The sequence below is a fragment of the Gigantopelta aegis genome, chromosome 7, assembly GCF_016097555.1.
Source record: "Gigantopelta aegis isolate Gae_Host chromosome 7, Gae_host_genome, whole genome shotgun sequence".
Taxonomy (NCBI): Eukaryota; Metazoa; Mollusca; class Gastropoda; order Neomphalida; family Peltospiridae; genus Gigantopelta; species Gigantopelta aegis.
Window position 1 is genome coordinate 1003599 of NC_054705.1, and position 20418 is coordinate 1024016.

At 39.5% G+C, this 20418-nt stretch overlaps 1 protein-coding gene across 1 annotated transcript in view; it reads right to left on the reverse strand.

Moving 5' to 3' along the window:
* The window catches only part of LOC121377151, a 109103-nt gene that overhangs the window by 33629 nt on the left and 55056 nt on the right, over window positions 1–20418 (reverse strand). Inside the window, exons 11-18 of the mRNA XM_041505049.1 lie at window positions 17964–18108; window positions 14678–14899; window positions 13276–13365; window positions 7084–7163; window positions 5616–5784; window positions 4471–4594; window positions 4070–4148; window positions 525–596 (exon numbers count right to left, since the gene is read on the reverse strand). Coding sequence (XP_041360983.1) covers window positions 525–596; window positions 4070–4148; window positions 4471–4594; window positions 5616–5784; window positions 7084–7163; window positions 13276–13365; window positions 14678–14899; window positions 17964–18108 — 981 coding nt within the window. The remainder of the gene's footprint in view (window positions 1–524; window positions 597–4069; window positions 4149–4470; window positions 4595–5615; window positions 5785–7083; window positions 7164–13275; window positions 13366–14677; window positions 14900–17963; window positions 18109–20418) is intronic.

Genomic DNA, 20418 nt, shown 5'->3' on the forward strand with positions numbered 1-20418 from the left:
CCCTGCGTTAGCAATAATCAATGTTAGAGGGGAGATAATTGATTCTTATGTTAGCAATGATCAATGTTAGAGGGGAGATAATTGATTCTTACTTTGGCAATGATCAATGTTAGAGGGGAGATAATTGATTCTTACTTTGGCAATAATCAATGTTAGAGGGAAGATAATTGATTCTTATGTTAACAATGATCAACGTTAGAGGGAAGATAACTGATTTTTATGTTAGCAATGATCAATGTTAGAGGGAAGATTCATTTCATTTCAACTTATTTCCAATTATGATTCAAGTACGCTGTCCTGGGCACACACCTCAGCTATCTAGGTTAGTTGTTAGTTGGTTAGTGGTTAGTCAGAGAGACGAGGGTGTAGTGGCCTTACACCTACCCACTGAGCCCCTATGAAACTCACTCTGGGTTGGATCTGGTACCGGGCTGCAAACCCTGTACCTACCAGCTTGATACCTAGTCTGATGGCTAAAACACTGCGCTACCAAGGCAGGTAGAGGGAAGATAAGTGATTCTTACGTTGGCAATAATCAGCTTGGCCAACCACACTTCCACATCCATGCCTGTCAGAGAGACTAGTCTTTGTCCAATCTGGAAACAAAAACAACAAATAACCATTCATCATTTAAACTCTTTAATTCTTTTTACTTTCTCACTATTTTCTCTCTTTTTGGTGGGTCTGTTTTACCCCCTTCTATTTATTATACATGTTGACCATAGTGGAAATATTTTAACTGTTATACTTTGTTTCATCTTGATTATAAAATACGTGTATTTGTTAAATGGAAGGAGAGACCTTAATATAGGCATTCACCAATCTCAAACCACTGTATTAGTGGAAATTAATATTGTTTAAACTAAATACACAAAACAAAACCAACCCAGATATATAGTGCATTGTTAGTGTTCTGATACTGCACTCATTGTGCTACTTTCAAATTGTCTTTTTATCAGCACATTTTAACATTCTTGTGTTTGCTGCAATTTCAATGATGTTATCGACCAACAAAGACTTTTCAACGATTGTAATTTGAGCTTGACCGACAAATACTTTTAACAAATGTGAAAAATTACCACTTACTGTGTACAACATACTGGAGCAATAGTTACAATGTTTGTGAAATATTATCACTTACTGTGTACAACATACTGGAGCAATAGTCACAATGTTTGTGAAATATTATCACTTACTGTGTATAACATACTGGAGCAATAGTCACAATGTTTGTGAAATATTATCACTTACTGTGTACAACATACTGGAGTAATAGTCATAATATATGTTTTAATATGACTTACTGTGTATAACATACTGGAGTAATAGTCACTGATTCACAACATACAGGAACTAATATGACTTACTGTGTACAGCATACTGGAGCAATAGTCATTGATTCACAATATACAGGAACTAATATGACTTACTGTGCACAGCATACTGGAGTAATAGTCTGATTCACAATATACAGGAACTAATATGACTTACTGTGTACAGCATACTGGAGTAATAGTCTTTAATTCACAACATACAGGGACTAATATGACTTACTGTGCACAGCATACTGGAGTAATAGTCTGATTCACAATATACAGGAACTAATATGACTTACTGTGTACAGCATACTGGAGTAATAGTCTGATTCACAATATACAGGAACTAATATGACTTACTGTGCACAGCATACTGGAGTAATAGTCTGATTCACAATATACAGGAACTAATATGACTTACTGTGCACAGCATACTGGAGTAATAGTCTGATTCACAACATATAGGAACTAATATGACTTACTGTGCACAGCATACTGGAGTAATAGTCTGATTCACAATATACAGGAACTAATATGACTTACTGTGCACAGCATACTGGAGTAATAGTCTTTAATTCACAATATACAGGAACTAATATGACTTACTGTGCACAGCATACTGGAGTAATAGTCTGATTCACAATATACAGGAACTAATATGACTTACTGTGCACAGCATACTGGAGTAATAGTCTGATTCACAACATACAGGGACTAATATGACTTACTGTGCACAGCATACTGGAGTAATAGTCTGATTCACAACATACAGGGACTAATATGACTTACTGTGGGAACTAATATACAGCATACTCGAGTAATAGTCTGATTCACAATATACAGGAACTAATATGACTTACTGTGCACAGCATACTGGAGTAATAGTCTGATTCACAACATACAGGGACTAATATGACTTACTGTGCACAGCATACTGGAGTAATAGTCTGATTCACAACATACAGGGACTAATATGACTTACTGTGCACAGCATACTGGAGTAATAGTCTGATTCACAATATACAGGAACTAATATGACTTACTGTGTACAGCATACTGGAGTAATAGTCTGATTCACAATATACAGGAACTAATATGACTTACTGTGCACAGCATACTGGAGTAATAGTCTGATTCACAATATACAGGAACTAATATGACTTACTGTGCACAGCATACTGGAGTAATAGTCTGATTCACAACATATAGGAACTAATATGACTTACTGTGCACAGCATACTGGAGTAATAGTCTGATTCACAATATACAGGAACTAATATGACTTACTGTGCACAGCATACTGGAGTAATAGTCTTTAATTCACAATATACAGGAACTAATATGACTTACTGTGCACAGCATACTGGAGTAATAGTCTGATTCACAATATACAGGAACTAATATGACTTACTGTGCACAGCATACTGGAGTAATAGTCTGATTCACAACATACAGGGACTAATATGACTTACTGTGCACAGCATACTGGAGTAATAGTCTGATTCACAACATACAGGGACTAATATGACTTACTGTGTACAGCATACTCGAGTAATAGTCTGATTCACAATATACAGGAACTAATATGACTTACTGTGCACAGCATACTGGAATAATAGTCTGATTCACAACATACAGGGACTAATATGACTTACTGTGCACAGCATACTGGAGTAATAGTCTGATTCACAACATACAGGGACTAATATGACTTACTGTGTACAGCATACTGGAGTAATAGTCTGATTCACAACATACAGGAACTAATATGACTTACTGTGTACAGCATACTGGAGTAATAGTCTGATTCACAATATACAGGAACTAATATGACTTACTGTGCACAGCATACTGGAGTAATAGTCTGATTCACAATATACAGGAACTAATATGACTTACTGTGCACAGCATACTGGAGTAATAGTCTGATTCACAACATACAGGAACTAATATGACTTACTGTGCACAGCATACTGGAGTAATAGTCTGATTCACAATATACAGGAACTAATATGACTTACTGTGCACAGCATACTGGAGTAATAGTCTTTAATTCACAATATACAGGAACTAATATGACTTACTGTGCACAGCATACTGGAGTAATAGTCTGATTCACAATATACAGGAACTAATATGAGTCTGATTCACAATATACAGGAACTAATATGACTTACTGTGCACAGCATACTGGAGTAATAGTCTGATTCACAATATACAGGGACTAATATGACTTACTGTGCACAGCATACTGGAGTAATAGTCTGATTCACAACATACAGGGACTAATATGACTTACTGTGTACAGCATACTGGAGTAATAGTCTGATTCACAACATACAGGAACTAATATGACTTACTGTGCACAGCATACTGGAGTAATAGTCTGATTCACAATATACAGGAACTAATATGACTTACTGTGCACAGCATACTGGAGTAATAGTCTGATTCACAACATACAGGGACTAATATGACTTACTGTGCACAGCATACTGGAGTAATAGTCTGATTCACAACATACAGGGACTAATATGACTTACTGTGCACAGCATACTGGAGTAATAGTCTGTGCACAGCATACTGGAGTAATAGTCTGATTCACAACATACAGGGACTAATATGACTTACTGTGCACAGCATACTGGAGTAATAGTCTGATTCACAATATACAGGAACTAATATGACTTACTGTGCACAGCATACTGGAGTAATAGTCTGATTCACAATATACAGGAACTAATATGACTTACTGTGCACAGCATACTGGAGTAATAGTCTTTGATCTCCTGCATGGCGGCCGCTTCATCGCCACTCATCCACTGTAACCAACTGAAGGAAAGAAGAAATCTGTTATTTAATGCCATACTCAACACATTATAACACGACTCAGAGCTACATGTATAGTGTTTAAGACATCAGACATAGGCCCAATTTCATCAATTTGACTCTGGTTAGGACATCAGACACAGGCTCATAGGTTGTGTTTATTTGCAGCTTTGTTGTAAACATAGTTGAGATAAGCTACCGGCCTCTGTAGCGCAGTGGTTAAGTCATCGGACTATAGACTACGGGTCATCTCTTATACAGGTGTGTAAGAAATAAATATCATATGAAATGGAAGTTTGTGTAATATCCTATAATCCTCACTTACTACTGACAGATTGCGTAGTCGACCACCAGCAACACCTCGATCACTCTCTTCTGTCCCGACGCTTGGCGCTTGTGGATGGAACGCTTCTTTCGTCCAGGTGCTATACCCAGCACTGCATCAATGTCTGCAAACAGAAACAAAAAGGAATGGCCCACATCAAACATCTCATGGGAACAAATTTTTTTTATAAGTCCTCGGTAAATTCGGCCCTCACAATTTAAAAATTTTGTCACTTGGGTTGGAACTACATGTATCTATACCTCACAACAGTTATAGACTTAGCCCAAGTACTCTGCCGTTCGAGAGCTAGACAGATATTTGGACGTTCTGATCACTCAGTCTCACACTCTACAGAAAGAAACCTGTCAGCATCTACGTAGTTAACTGGAACACTATTGAAATGGGGTGCTGTCGGGTTTCTTCCTGTAGTGTGTGTATTAATGGTCAATATGTGAAATATTTGTTATCGACAAACTCAAAAATTATCAATGTAATGATATTTAGCATAAAAAATAGGATTTTGTTTTGTTAGAGGGGAAATCTTTGCCAAGCATGTGCTAGGCAACCATTCTGTTGTTTTCCCTGTACAGTTATGTCTGGCTCAGAGAGTAATCATAACCGTCCATAATGTTCGTCTAGCTCTCAAATGGCAGAGTACTTGGGCTCTGATAGATTATATTAATCTGTCTTTGGTGCTGTATAGAAAATAGCATACTAATGTCTTCGGTGCTGTATAGAAAACAGCATACTAATGTCTTTGGTGCTGTATAGAAAATAGCATACTTATATCCTTAGTGCTGTATAGAAAACAGCATACTTATGTCCTTGGTGCTGTATAGAAAATAGCAAACTTATGTCTTTGGTACTGTAAATAAAATAGCAACTGGCCTCTGTGGTGTAGTGGTTAAACCATCAGACATAAGGCTGGAAAGTACTGGGTTCACAGCCCGGTACCGGCTACCACCCAGTGCAAGTTTTAGTGACTCAGTGGGTAGGTGTAAGACCACTATATGCTCTTCTCTCTTACTAACTAACCCACTGTTCTGGACAGACAGCCAAGATAGCTGAGGTGTGTGCCCAGGATAGCATGCTTGAATCTTAATTGGATATAAACACGGAAATAAGTTGATATAAAAATAGTATACCTATGTCTTTGGTGCTGTCCGGGCCGAAGCTGACTGGTTTGGCCAGATTCAGGGCAGGGATCAGCACAGCATTCTTCGCTATAGCCGCGTTCAGGTCGAGTTTCGGTCTTGCATCCAGTTTGGCCTGATTTGCTTCCAGTCTTGCACTGGCCACCTCTGACGCATTCTTCTGTCAAATCAAGCAAGTGAATGGAGGAGTGAATGAAATATGAATGAACAGTTAAAACTTTGCTTTATTTAAGAACCAAAAAGTAGGAAAAAGTATGAAAAATTGGGTATTTTGAAGAAAAAGTACATTAGGATCACATGACAGTCTGTTTAATGAGAGTTATAGGGCACCATGGTAAAAATAAACTGAAGTAGCAGAAGAAAAAGCAAATGAAAAACTAAAAAAACCCAGATTTTTGTTTAACGACACCACTAGAACACATTGATTTATTAATCATCAGCTACTGGGTGTCAAACATATGCTAAGTTTGACCTATAGTCTTAGAGAGGAAATTTGCTACAATGTTCCATTAGTAACAACTGGGATCTTTTATATGCATCATCCCGTAGAATATAGTCTGTTTAATAAGAGTGGGGCACCATGGTTAAAAAAAAGAAGTAGAAAGGAAATGTTTTATTTAACGACACGCTCAACACATTTATATTTACAGTTATATGGCATCAGATATATGGATAAGGACCACACAGATATTGAGCGATGAAACCCGCTGTCACCACTTCATGGGCTACTCTTTTCGATTAGCAGCAAGAGATCTTTTATATGCACCATCCCACAGACAGGGTAGTACATACCACAGCCTTTGATATACCAGTCGTGGTGCACTGGCTGGAACGAGAAATAGCCCAATGGGCCCACCGACAGGGATCGATCCCAGACCGACCGCACATCAAGAGAGCGCTTTACCACTGGGTTACAGGTATGTCTTGCCCCAAAGAAGAAAGAAAGAAAGAAATGTTTTATTTAACGACACTCAACACATTTTATTTACGGTTATATAGCATCAGACATATGGTTAAGGACCACACAGATTTTGAGAGGAAACCCGCTGTCACCACTTCATGGGCTACTCTTTCCAATTAGCAGCAAGGGATCTTTTATTTGCACTTCCCACAGGCAGGATAGCACAAACCATGGCCTTTGTTGAACCAGTTATGGATCACTGGTCGGTGCAAGTGGTTTACACCTACCCATTGAGCCTTGCGGAGCACTCACTCAGGGTTTGGAGTCGGTATCTGGATTTTAAAAAAACATGCCTCGACTGGGATCCGAACCCAGTACCTACCAGCCTGTAGACCGATGGCCTAACCACGACGCCACTGAGGTCGGTTGCCCAAAGAAGAAAAAAGGTGCAGAAGAAGTGGAAGTAGAAAAGTAAAAAAGCAGACGAAGAAATAGTAGAAGAACAAAAGTAAAAAAGTAGTTAAAGAAAAAGAAGAAACAGCTGAATAACCGACTAACGACTATTAGTTGCTCCTCTTCTTCGACTTCAACAAGGTCTCCTTCGGGAGTTATCCTCACCATTAGTCGTGGAGCGTGTTCTAAAAATAAATCTCATGAAAGGTGCATACAAAAGTTGTTATCTAATAGAAACATCAAGAGCTGGACCCATATTCACAAACAAGTGTAAATTTACGTCTACGACTAGCACTTACGTGTGCCGTAGATTTACGTTTACGTGCAAGAAGCACCTTATTCTCAAAGATGGTCGTAAATGTAAACGTAACTTAGTTGACGTAAATCTACGATTTAACATTCTCACTGGAGTAATTAATAAAAACACATTAGAAACGATGGCTACCGGGTAACTAAAAAATGCGCAAAACACAATTTTGTTTGTCGTCTGCTAACAATAACATTGCGAACAGTGAACCATGGCATTTTGGTATTGGTGGGGTTCCACGTTTTGGTACGAACTTGAGGACATTTCTTAAAAAGGAAAAGATAACTCAGGAGAAATTGGCCACGTCGAAAACATCCGTTCGATCACGAACAAAAATATGTTCAATCCGTGGGCGTTCGCCATAGCAAACTGCTTCATTTATTGGAAATGCTGCTAGTTTCTGTAAATAATAGTAAATAACGGCAATCGTGCTTGATTTATTATATGTACACAACTTACGTGCAGCGTTAGTTGCAACCTAAGGCACTCTTATATTTACGTCCAACTTTACACGTAACTTACGTTTTCGTTGTTTCGTGAATAGCTCTTCAGTCGTAGATTTACGTTTACGTGTAAAACTAGGCTTACGATTTTTTTTGTGAATATGGGTCCAGGCTTCCTAGCTGAACATAATTTGAGGGTATGTAAAAAAAAGAAAAGAAAAAAGGCCCATACGTGCCCCTACGAGGTGGTTATGTGTTTCAATGTTTTGATACTGGCATTTTATGTGCTTCGACAAATTATAAACAGCATATCTCTTACTATCATCTATCTAGAAATCATAAAGATTAAAATTTTACAGCATGTACTTCTAGAGAATAACTAGTTAATGACATGGGGTATCTGCTTTATCCTGTGAAGGTAAGAATGGGAAATTCTGTGAGGCCCTGCCGAGCGGAATTTCTCATTTGGCATCATTAACATCAATATCCGACATCATTAACTAGTTATAATCTTTATCCTGCAGACCATAAAAATTAAGGGAAAAAGCTATTATATATTTCTGTTATTTCAGTCACATTGTACGATGACCTAGAGGTCAAATGACCAATTTTGTAATGTAAAGGCAGGTGTTTAAAGCAGCTTTAGTCAATTTACACAGCCTGTTTTTCTTAAAGGCAGGTGTTTAAAGCAGCTTTGGTCAATTTACACAGCCTGTTCTTCTTAAAGGCAGGTGTTTAAAGCAGCTTTGGTCAATTTACACAGCCTGTCCTTCTTAAAGGCAGGTGTTTAAAGCAGCTTTGGTCAATTTACACAGCCTGTCCTTCTTAAAGGCAGGTGTTTAAAGCAGCTTTAGTCAATTTACACAGCCTGTCCTTCTTAAAGGCAGGTGTTTAAAGCAGCTTTAGTCAATTTACACAGCCTGTCTTTCTTAAAGGCAGGTGTTTAAAGCAGCTTTAGTCAATTTACACAGCCTGTTCTTCTTAAAGGCAGGTGTTTAAAGCAGCTTTAGTCAATTTACACAGCCTGTCCTTCTTAAAGGCAGGTGTTTAAAGCAGCTTTAGTCAATTTACACAGCCTGTCCTTCTTAAAGGCAGGTGTTTAAAGCAGCTTTAGTCAATTTACACAGCCTGTCCTTCTTAAAGGCAGGTGTTTAAAGCAGCTTTAGTCAATTTACACAGCCTGTCCTTCTTAAAGGCAGGTGTTTAAAGCAGCTTTAGTCAATTTACACAGCCTGTCCTTCTTAAAGGCAGGTGTTTAAAGCAGCTTTAGTCAATTTACACAGCCTGTCTTCTTCTTAAAAGTGTTTAAAGCAGCTTTAGTCAATGTACACAGCCTGTCTTTCTTAAAGGCAGGTGTTTAAAGCAGCTTTAGTCAATTTACACAGCCTGTTTTTCTTAAAGGCAATGTGTTTAAAGTAACTTTAGTCAATTTACACAGCCTGTTCTTCTTAAAGGCAGGTGTTTAAAGCAGCTTTAGTCAATTTACACAGCCTGTTCTTCTTAAAGGCAGGTGTTTAAAGCAGCTTTAGTCAATTTACACAGCCTGTGTTTAAAGCAGCTTTAGTCAATTTACACAGCCTGTTCTTCTTAAAGGCAGGTGTTTAAAGCAGCTTTAGTCAATTTACACAGCCTGTTCTTCTTAAAGGCAGGTGTTTAAAGCAGCTTTAGTCAATTTACACAGCCTGTTCTTCTTAAAGGCAGGTGTTTAAAGCAGCTTTAGTCAATTTACACAGCCTGTCTTTCTTAAAGGCAGGTGTTTAAAGCAGCTTTAGTCAATTTACACAGCCTGTCTTTCTTAAAGGCAGGTGTTTAAAGCAGCTTTAGTCAATTTACACAGCCTGTTTTTCTTAAAGGCAGGTGTTTAAAGCAGCTTTAGTCAATTTACACAGCCTGTTTTTCTTAAAGGCAGGTGTTTAAAGCAGCTTTAGTCAATTTACACAGCCTGTTTTTCTTAAAGGCAGGTGTTTAAAGCAGCTTTAGTCAATTTACACAGCCTGTTCTTCTTAAAGGCAGGTGTTTAAAGCAGCTTTAGTCAATTTACACAGCCTGTCTTTCTTAAAGGCAGGTGTTTAAAGCAGCTTTAGTCTCAATTTACACAGCCTCTTCTTAAAGGCAGGTGTTTAAAGCAGCTTTAGTCAATTTACACAGCCTGTTCTTCTTAAAGGCAGGTGTTTAAAGCAGCTTTAGTCAATGTACACAGCCTGTCTTTCTTAAAGGCAGGTGTTTAAAGCAGCTTTAGTCAATTTACACAGCCTGTTCTTCTTAAAGGCAGGTGTTTAAAGCAGCTTTAGTCAATTTACACAGCCTGTTTTTCTTAAAGGCAGGTGTTTAAAGCAGCTTTAGTCAATTTACACAGCCTGTCTTTCTTAAAACAGCTTTAGGCAGGTGCAGGTGTTTAAAGCAGCTTTAGTCAAGCCTGTTCTTCTTAAAGGCAGGTGTTTAAAGCAGCTTTGTCAATTTACACAGCCTGTTTTTCTTAAAGGCAGGTGTTTAAAGCAGCTTTAGTCAATTTACACAGCCTGTTTTTCTTAAAGGCAGGTGTTTAAAGCAGCTTTAGTCAATTTACACAGCCTGTTTTTCTTAAAGGCAGGTGTTTAAAGCAGCTTTAGTCAATTTACACAGCCTGTTCTTCTTAAAGGCAGGTGATTAAAGCAGCTTTAGTCAATTTACACAGCCTGTTCTTCTTAAAGGCAGGTGTTTAAAGCAGCTTTAGTCAATGTACACAGCCTGTCTTTCTTAAAGGCAGGTGTTTAAAGCAGCTTTAGTCAATTTACACAGCCTGTTCTTCTTAAAGGCAGGTGTTTAAAGCAGCTTTAGTCAATTTACACAGCCTGTTTTTCTTAAAGGCAGGTGTTTAAAGCAGCTTTAGTCAATTTACACAGCCTGTCTTTCTTAACGGCAGGTGTTTAAAGCAGCTTTAGTCAATTTACACAGCCTGTTTTTCTTAAAGGCAGGTGTTTAAAGCAGCTTTAGTCAATTTACACAGCCTGTTTTTCTTAAAGGCAGGTGTTTAAAGCAGCTTTAGTCAATTTACACAGCCTGTCTTTCTTAAAGGCAGGTGTTTAAAGCAGCTTTAGTCAATTTACACAGCCTGTTCTTCTTTTAAAGCAGCTTTAGTCAATTTACACAGCCTGTTCTTCTTAAAGGCAGGTGTTTAAAGCAGCTTTAGTCAATGTACACAGCCTGTCTTTCTTAAAGGCAGGTGTTTAAAGCAGCTTTAGTCAATTTACACAGCCTGTTCTTCTTAAAGGCAGGTGTTTAAAGCAGCTTTAGTCAATTTACACAGCCTGTTTTTCTTAAAGGCAGGTGTTTAAAGCAGCTTTAGTCAATTTACACAGCCTGTTCTTAAAGGCAGGTGTTTAAAGCAGCTTTAGTCAATTTACACAGCCTGTTCTTCTTAAAGGCAGGTGTTTAAAGCAGCTTTAGTCAATTTACACAGCCTGTCTTTCTTAAAGGCAGGTGTTTAAAGCAGCTCAATTACACAGCCTGTTTTTCTTCAAGCTTTAGTCAATTTACACAGCCTGTTCTTCTTAAAGGCAGGTGTTTAAAGCAGCTTTAGTCAATTTACACAGCCTGTTTTTCTTAAAGGCAGGTGTTTAAAGCAGCTTTAGTCAATTTACACAGCCTGTTCTTCTTAAAGGCAGGTGTTTAAAGCAGCTTTAGTCAATTTACACAGCCTGTTTCTTAAAGGCAGGTGTTTAAAGCAGCTTTAGTCAATTTACACAGCCTGTTCTTCTTAAAGGCAGGTGTTTAAAGCAGCTTTAGTCAATTTACACAGCCTGTCTTTCTTAAAGGCAGGTGTTTAAAGCAGCTTTAGTCAATTTACACAGCCTGTCTTTCTTAAAGGCAGGTGTTTAAAGCAGCTTTAGTCAATTTACACAGCCTGTCTTTCTTAAAGGCAGGTGTTTAAAGCAGCTTTAGTCAATTTACACAGCCTGTCTTTCTTAAAGGCAGGTGTTTAAAGCAGCTTTAGTCAATTTACACAGCCTGTCTTTCTTAAAGGCAGGTGTTTAAAGCAGCTTTAGTCAATTTACACAGCCTGTCTTTCTTAAAGGCAGGTGTGCTTTTAAAGCAGCTTTAGTCAATTTACACAGCCTGTCTTTCTTAAAGGCAGGTGTTTAAAGCAGCTTTAGTCAATTTACACAGCCTGTCTTTCTTAGGTGTTTAAAATTTAGTCAATTTACACAGCCTGTCTTTCTTAAAGGCAGGTGTTTAAAGCAGCTTTAGTCAATGTACACAGCCTGTCTTTCTTAAAGGCAGGTGTTTAAAGCAGCTTTAGTCAATGTACACAGCCTGTCTTTCTTAAAGGCAGGTGTTTAAAGCAGCTTTAGTCAATTTACACAGCCTGTCTTTCTTAAAGGCAGGTGTTTAAAGCAGCTTTAGTCAATTTACACAGCCTGTCTTTCTTAAAGGCAGGTGTTTAAAGCAGCTTTAGTCAATTTACACAGCCTGTCTTTCTTAAAGGCAGGTGTTTAAAGCAGCTTTAGTCAATTTACACAGCCTGTCTTTCTTAAAGGCAGGTGTTTAAAGCAGCTTTAGTCAATTTACACAGCCTGTCTTTCTTAAAGGCAGGTGTTTAAAGCAGCTTTAGTCAATTTACACAGCCTGTCTTTCTTAAAGGCAGGTGTTTAAAGCAGCTTTAGTCAATTTACACAGCCTGTCTTTCTTAAAGGCAGGTGTTTAAAGCAGCTTTAGTCAATTTACACAGCCTGTTCTTCTTAAAGGCAGGTGTTTAAAGTAGCTTTAGTCAATTTACACAGCCTGTCTTTCTTAAAGGCAGGTGTTTAAAGCAGCTTTAGTCAATGTACACAGCCTGTCTTTCTTAAAGGAAGGTGTTTAAAGCAGCTTTAGTCAATGTACACAGCCTGTCTTTCTTAAAGGCAGGTGTTTAAAGCAGAGAGGAAACCCACTGTTGCCACTTCATGGGCTACTCTTTTTCGATTAGCAGCAAGGAATCTTTTATATGCACAATGTCACAGACAGGATAGCATATACCACGGCCTTTGATATACCAGTCGTGATGCACTGGCTGGAGCGAGAAATAGCCCAATAGGCCCACCGACGGGGATCGATCCCAAACTGACCACTCAAGCGAGCACTTTACCACTGGACTACGTCCCACCTCCCCCCTATTTTAGGAGAGCAGCAAATTAATCACCTTACAATAAATTTTGAATCCATTTGATTTCATAATGTGATAGCTTGCCCAGGATCTTCTTGAGCGACCTTAATTTCGAATAAATTTCACTTGATAATATGATAGTTTGCCTAGGATATTCTTGAGAGACCTTAATTTGGAATACATTTCATTTGATAATATGATAGCTCACCCAGAATATTCTTGAGTGACCTTAAATCGCCTTGATTTCACTCATGGCAAAGACTGATCTATTGTTTTATTATATGTAATGTTTATCACAGTAGTTTGCTTTATTATATGTGTATATTAATCACAGTACTTTCCTGAATATTTATATGGTTTTTCCATCGTAACTATTATGTACAACATTTACCACAGTAGAATGTTTCATTGTGTATAATATTTACCACAGTATTTTCCTGAATATCCGTATGGACAGCGACACACGTACTTCCCACGTCTTACTGTACACCTGCCCGCGAAGCAGTGGCACGCATCTGTATAAACAAAACACCATTAGTAGGAACATGCATAATATACGTATACAAAACAGGCTATATAGTTTGACACAAGCAATTGCTGTCACTCGTGTATGACAGCACAAAATGATTTCCGTGTGGGTGAAAATTTCCTTGCGTTAATTGTCAGATGCTGATATACTTTTTAGATTTTTTTTCCATTTACATTCTGAGAGCAATTGCCCTCCTACATAATTTCAAGTTATTGCTTGCCATCAATTTTTAAACCATAAGCACTGACATAATATACATGCATTTATGCATTCGTGCATCCACACACACGCACACGCACACACACACACACACACACACACACACGAACACACATACACACACATACATAAATACATAGTGTGAATTGCGACATACTTACTGAATGTCAAGTATCTGGTTGTTCCCACTGTGTGAACTGCGACATACTTACTGAATGCCCAGTATCCGGTCGTTCCCTCTGTGTGAACCGCGACATACTTACTGAATGTCCAGTATCCGGTTGTTCCCACTGTGTGAACCGCAACATACTTACTGAATGTCCAGTATCTGGTCATTCTCTCTGTGTGAACCGTGACATACTTACTGAATGTCCAGTATCCGGTTGTTCCCACTGTGTGAACCCCGACATACTTACTGAATGTCCAGTATCCGGTTGTTCCCACTGTGTGAACCGTGACATACTTACTGAATGTCCAGTATCCGGTCGTTCCCACTGTGTGAACCGTGACATACTTACTGAATGTCCAGTATCCGGTCGTTCCCTCTGTGTGAACCGTGACATACTTACTGAATGTCCAGTATCCGGTCGTTCCCACTGTGTGAACCGTGACATACTTACTGAATGTCCAGTATCCGGTCGTTCCCACTGTGTGAACCGTGACATACTTACTGAATGTCCAGTATCCGGTCGTTCCCTCTATGTGAACCGTGACATACTTACTGAATGTCCAGTATCTGGTCGTTCCCACTGTGTGAACCCCGACATACTTACTGAATGTCCAGTATCTGGTCGTTCCCACTATGTGAACCGTGACATACTTACTGAATGTCCAGTATCTGGTCGTTCCCACTGTGTGAACCGTGACATACTTACTGAATGTCCAGTATCCGGTCGTTCCCTCTGTGTGAACCGCAACATACTTACTGAATGTCCAGTATCCGGTCGTTCCCTCTGTGTGAACCACGACATACTTACTGAATGTCCAGTATCCGGTTGTTCCCACTGTGTGAACCACGACATACTTACTGAATGTCCAGTATCCGGTTGTTCCCACTGTGTGAACCACGACATACTTACTGAATGTCCAGTATCCGGTTGTTCCCTCAGTGTGAACCGCGACATTCTTGATGTCCATAAGTTCACTGTCCGTCGCCGTGACAATGGTTTCCTCGTCAACCACGTTGCCAAGCCCCAACGAAATGGAGCTACCATCCGCCCACGACACCCAGAACAGGTTGACATGGTTACAGAAGAGTGTTGGCAAATTCACCTCATTCAACGTGATGGCATCGGAGAATTCTGAAACATTAAGAGTGTATTATGTTTATGTTCCGAGTGAAACTATTTTTATTGGTCACAAGAGTGGACAGTGAAATTAACTTTGTTTAAAGATGGTGAAAACCTTGATCATTCTTGGTGTCAAGTATAATATTCTCTTTATTACTCAGTTACTATTATTAACAGGGCTTCTAGATTGTGGCAGCTCCACTCCCATTGTTCTGTTCAACGACACCACTAGAGCACATTGATTGATTAATCCAGGGATTTACCGGACGCACAAAACTTGCATATAGGACGCACTAAAACTTAACTGGACCCGCAAAAATAGAGATACTGCGTCCCGTGGGACGCATAAAATATCTGACATTTTCAGTAACCCTGTCCACTATCAAAGATCGATCATTCTGTGTAACACACTATTTCTTTTCTACCTATAAACTGCGTATTCAAATGGGGATCCCCATATCGAAAACAAAAAGTTTTAATCTCTGGGAACACTGCGTCTTTATCCTTTGCTGCGCTTAATCGGGTAAAGTTGGTAATTTCCGGAAAGAGATCGCGGATTTGCGATCATTCGGAACTTCTCGTCAACAGGCCGAACACAATCGGAAATTCCCGGGCGAATAAAGCATTTGCATTAACAAACAAGTAGCACGAATCATAAACAACACATGGTATTGTGAGTGTCATTTAGCTTGCAGGAAATGGTTCAAATAATTATACAGATCAAAGTGAAATGTTGATTTTGAAAGAATAAACAATGAATACCGACATTGATTTCCCGAAAAGAAAAACAACAACACAGCTTGTTAAATTTACTTTAATGAAACATATAGTATAATCGCGATTTGTTGTCTGCAGCTCTGTCGTTTGTGTGGTTTTGGGACCCTTTGTTTTCAGGTTGGGACCCCCAGAAAAGAAAGAGGTGAGTCCAAGGGACCCCCATTTCAGAAAAACAAGGTAAATCCCTGTTAATCATCACCTATTTAATGTCAAATATTTAGTAATTATGACATACATATGTATAAACTTAGAGAGGAAACCTGCTATATTTTCCCATTAACAGCAATGAATATTTTATATGCACCATGTCAGACAGGATAGCACATACCACAACCTTTGATATGGTCATAGTGCACTAGCTTGAAGAGAGAAATTGCCCAGTGGGTCTACCATCGGGGATCGATTGCAAACAGACCGCCCGTCAAATGAGCACTTGACCATGCACTGGGCTACATCCCGCCCCCCAACATGAACAAAGTTGGCATCAAGCGCAGCGAGAAAGGTGCAGCTCGTGAAGATTCCAGTACGACATTAATGAAATTGCGAGAAAGGTGCAGCTCGTGAAGATTCCAGTACGACATTAATGAAATTGCGAGAAAGGTGCAGCTCGTGAAGATTCCAGTACGACATTAATGAAATTGCGAGAAAGGTGCAGCTCGTGAAGATTCCAGTACGACATTAATGAAATTGCGAGAAAGGTGCAGCTCGTGAAGATTCCAGTACGACATTAATGAAATTGCGAGAAAGGTGCAGCTCGTGAAGATTCCAGTATGACATTAATGAAATTGCGAGAAAGGTGCAGCTCGTGAAGATTCCAGTACGACATTAATGAAATTGCGAGAAAGGTGCAGCTCGTGAAGATTCCAGTACGACATTAATGAAATTGCGAGAAAGGTGCAGCTCGTGAAGATTCCAGTACGACATTAATGAAATTGCGAGAAAGGTGCAGCTCGTGAAGATTCCAGTACGACATTAATGAAATTGCGAGAAAGGTGCAGCTCGTGAAGATTCCAGTACGACATTAATGAAATTGCATATATTCAAGTATAATTAAATTTCTGTTACATTCAGTACAACATAACATCATCCCATTCGTCCAGGGCCCGTGCTTATAAAATTTAAAGTCTAGACTTTAATAAAGTCCAGATTTTAAGTACCGTAATGCTATTTGAATGGTGTTGCTATGATGTTAAAGTCTAGACGGGGCCTGACGTAGCAACAAGGGTTTGTTAATTTCTCGATGAATGGAAAAATTACATCGTCAGGGAACGTCATATCTGATGATGTCATTTTATATGGACAAGTTGTTTTACTGAGTGTTATTGTTTATGGACCAAAAATAATTCAAAATAAAGTATGATGTTTTAGTGCTATTATTAGCAAGTATGATTTCAATTTAATTATAAGTATTGTTTGTTATTTCTTTTAAGTTCATCTAGGTATGAAAAAACAATTGTCCGTATAAACATATGTGAGAATGGTTTCACTGATTCACACAATTTGCAGATATTGTTTTGGTTCATAGCCTGATGAACATAAAAGAAATAACAGATAATCCTTGAATGGTACTAAGGAGAAGATATCCTGGTGTCCGTCATACAAATTGGGAGTAATATATACTAGAAGAAAGAACAGATAATCCTTGAATGGTATTAAGGAGAAGATATCCTGGTGTCCGTCATACAAATTGGGAGTAATATATACTAGAAGAAAGAACAGATAATCCTTGAATGGTACTAAGGAGAAGATATCCTGGTGTCCGTCATACAAATTGGGAGTAATATATACTAGAAGAAAAAAAGGATTTTAGGGATTATATTTGGTATGCGGGATGTTCTTTTGAAAATCATGAATCTGTTGCAGGCTGCCAACCTGCTTATAAAGCTTACGGCACTTAACTTGTACTCACCGGCCTCGGTGGCGTCGTGGTTAGGCCATCGGTCTACAGGCTGGTAGGTACTGGGTTCGGATCCCAGTAGAGGCATGTGATTTTTAATCTAGATACCGACTCCAAACCCTGAGAGAGTGCTCCGCAAGGCTCAAACCACTTGCACCGACCCGTGATCCATAACTGGTTCAACAAAGGCCATGGTTTGTGCTATCCTGCCTGTGGGAAGCACAAATAAAAGATCCCTTGCTGCTAATCAGAAAGAGTAGCCCATGTAGTGGCGACAGCAGGTTTCCTCTCAAAATCTGTGTGGTCCTTAACCATATGTCTGACGCCATATAACCGTAAAGAAAATGTGCTGAGTGTGTCGTTAAATAAAACATTTCTTTCTTAAAATTGTACTCAGCGAACCTTCCAATGGGTTTATCTGGAGAAACATCTGTCCGTTTGGCACGCACCGACCACAGAGTCCACCACACCGGAGGTTGATGACCGTTCCATCTACTGACCGGTCCACTTCGAAGTGTGCATCGTCCCCCACTTCCGACCAATTCAGCTGCACGAAAGAAACCAAACAAAACTTTCATTTTTAACTTGATTATAGATTTTAAATCCAAAACAGAGAAATGATATTCTAAGCTTATGCACCTTACATATTGTCTATTTCAAATCAGGGCTGTATATCCAGTGGAAACGAAAAAAATATATTGTCCCCCACCTACATCTAGAATAATACAAAAAACCCCACAACAACTGCCTCCTTGTTTTGGATCAATGGAGAGGACTGTAAATTACTACCCAGATTTCCTTGTTCTATATTACACTTGAAATTAATAGAGGCCAGTTAAAACCAAAAAGAAGTCCAATTTTGTAGGCTTAGCAGATGTCATAGACATAGAGATTATTATCTGAGCTTGTGTGTCATACTGAATTTACGAACAGAGTGTCAGGATTTTTGTATTGCCTGAGCGAGAGCGAGGGTAACCGTAATACAAACATCCTGACACTCGGTTCTTAAAATCAGTATGACTCACACGCGAGTGTAATAACATCAGTATGACTCACACGCGAGTGTAATAATTTCTTTATTATCCGTATTATTATTGTTGTTTTCTTTATGAATAACAAGATCCAACTCAAAATGTTTCAGCCACAACTAGAAGAAGATGGCGAAATGACGTCATATTTCAAATGCAGTCTGAGCTAGGACCGGAGAAGCAACTCCATGCTATGACGTCGCTTCCCAAAATTACGTCATTAAATTTGTTATTACATGTGTGCTTCACACGATTATTATTAACTCGGTTATATTGAACCATATGGTAATAAATTCACCTGCTACCCACCCCATCAAACTTCCAGGTTATCTGCTATTTTGCTTGTGATTCTGTTCTATTTGTTAACTCAGTAAAACTCAAAAACACATCTCAAGAGGTCGTACTTTTTCACACACCATCCCTCACTACATGCTGTCCTATTGTTTGCTTGGCAGGACATATTTCCTGTGGCCTGCCATTTAAAAAAATAAGAGGCTGTATTTCACTTCCTATTTTGAGTCCTGTATTATCCCCAAGAAAGACTGGCCTCTGTGGTGTCGTGGTTAAGCCATCGGACATAAGGCTGGTAAGTACAGGGTTCGCAGCCTGATACAGACTCCCACCCAGATCGAGTTTTAACGGCTCAGTGGGTAGGTGTACGACCACCACACCCTCTTCTCTCTCACTAGCCAACATGAAAAGCATGGCCTCGGTGGTGTCGTGGTTAAGCCATCGGACATAAGGCTGGTAGGTACAGGGTTCACAGCCCGGTACCGGCTCCCACATAGACCGAATTTTAACGCCTCATTGGGTAGGTGTACGACCACCACACCCTCTTTTCTCTAACTAGCCAACATGAAAAGCATGACCTCGGTGGTGTCGTGGTTAAGCCATCGGACATAAGGCTGGTAGGTACAGGGTTCACAGCCCGGTACCGGCTCCCACATAGACCGAATTTTAACGCCTCATTGGGTAGGTGTACGACCACCACACCCTCTTTTCTCTAACTAGCCAACATGAAAAGCATGGCCTCGGTGGTGTCGTGGTTAAGCCATCGGACATAAGGCTGGTAGGTACAGGGTTCACAGCCCGGTACCGGCTCCCACATAGACCGAATTTTAACGCCTCATTGGGTAGGTGTACGACCACCACACCCTCTTTTCTCTCACTAGCCAACATGAAAAGCATGGCCTCGGTGGTGTCGTGGTTAAGCCATCGGACATAAGGCTGGTAGGTACAGGGTTCACAGCCCGGTACCGGCTCCCACATAGACCGAATTTTAACGCCTCATTGGATAGGTGTACGACCACCACACCCTTTTCTCTCACTAGCCAACATGAAAAGCATGGCCTCGGTGGTGTCGTGGTTAAGCCATCGGACATAAGGCTGGTAGGTACAGGGTTCACAGCCCGGTACCGGCTCCCACCCAGATCGAGTTTTAATGACTCAATGGGTAGGTGTACGACCACCACACCCTCTTTTCTCTCACTAACCATTAACACCGAAAAAGTGTTTTCCATCAAATTTGAAATCCTATGGCCTGCAAAAATATAAAATGGCCACATTAAAGAAGAACATCAATGAGGTACGTGATATCTATAATCGACTAAGTGGCAATATAAAATGGACACATTAAACAAGAACATCAATGAGGTACGTGATATCTATAATCGACTATGTGGCAATATAAAATGGACACATTAAACAAGAACATCAATGAGGTACGTGATATCTATAATCGACTAAGTGGCAATATTTTAACTGTAATTGTTCCTCCAGTTTATATGATGGAATTGATGTAAGTACGTTGTTGTGTTTTTACATGTGAT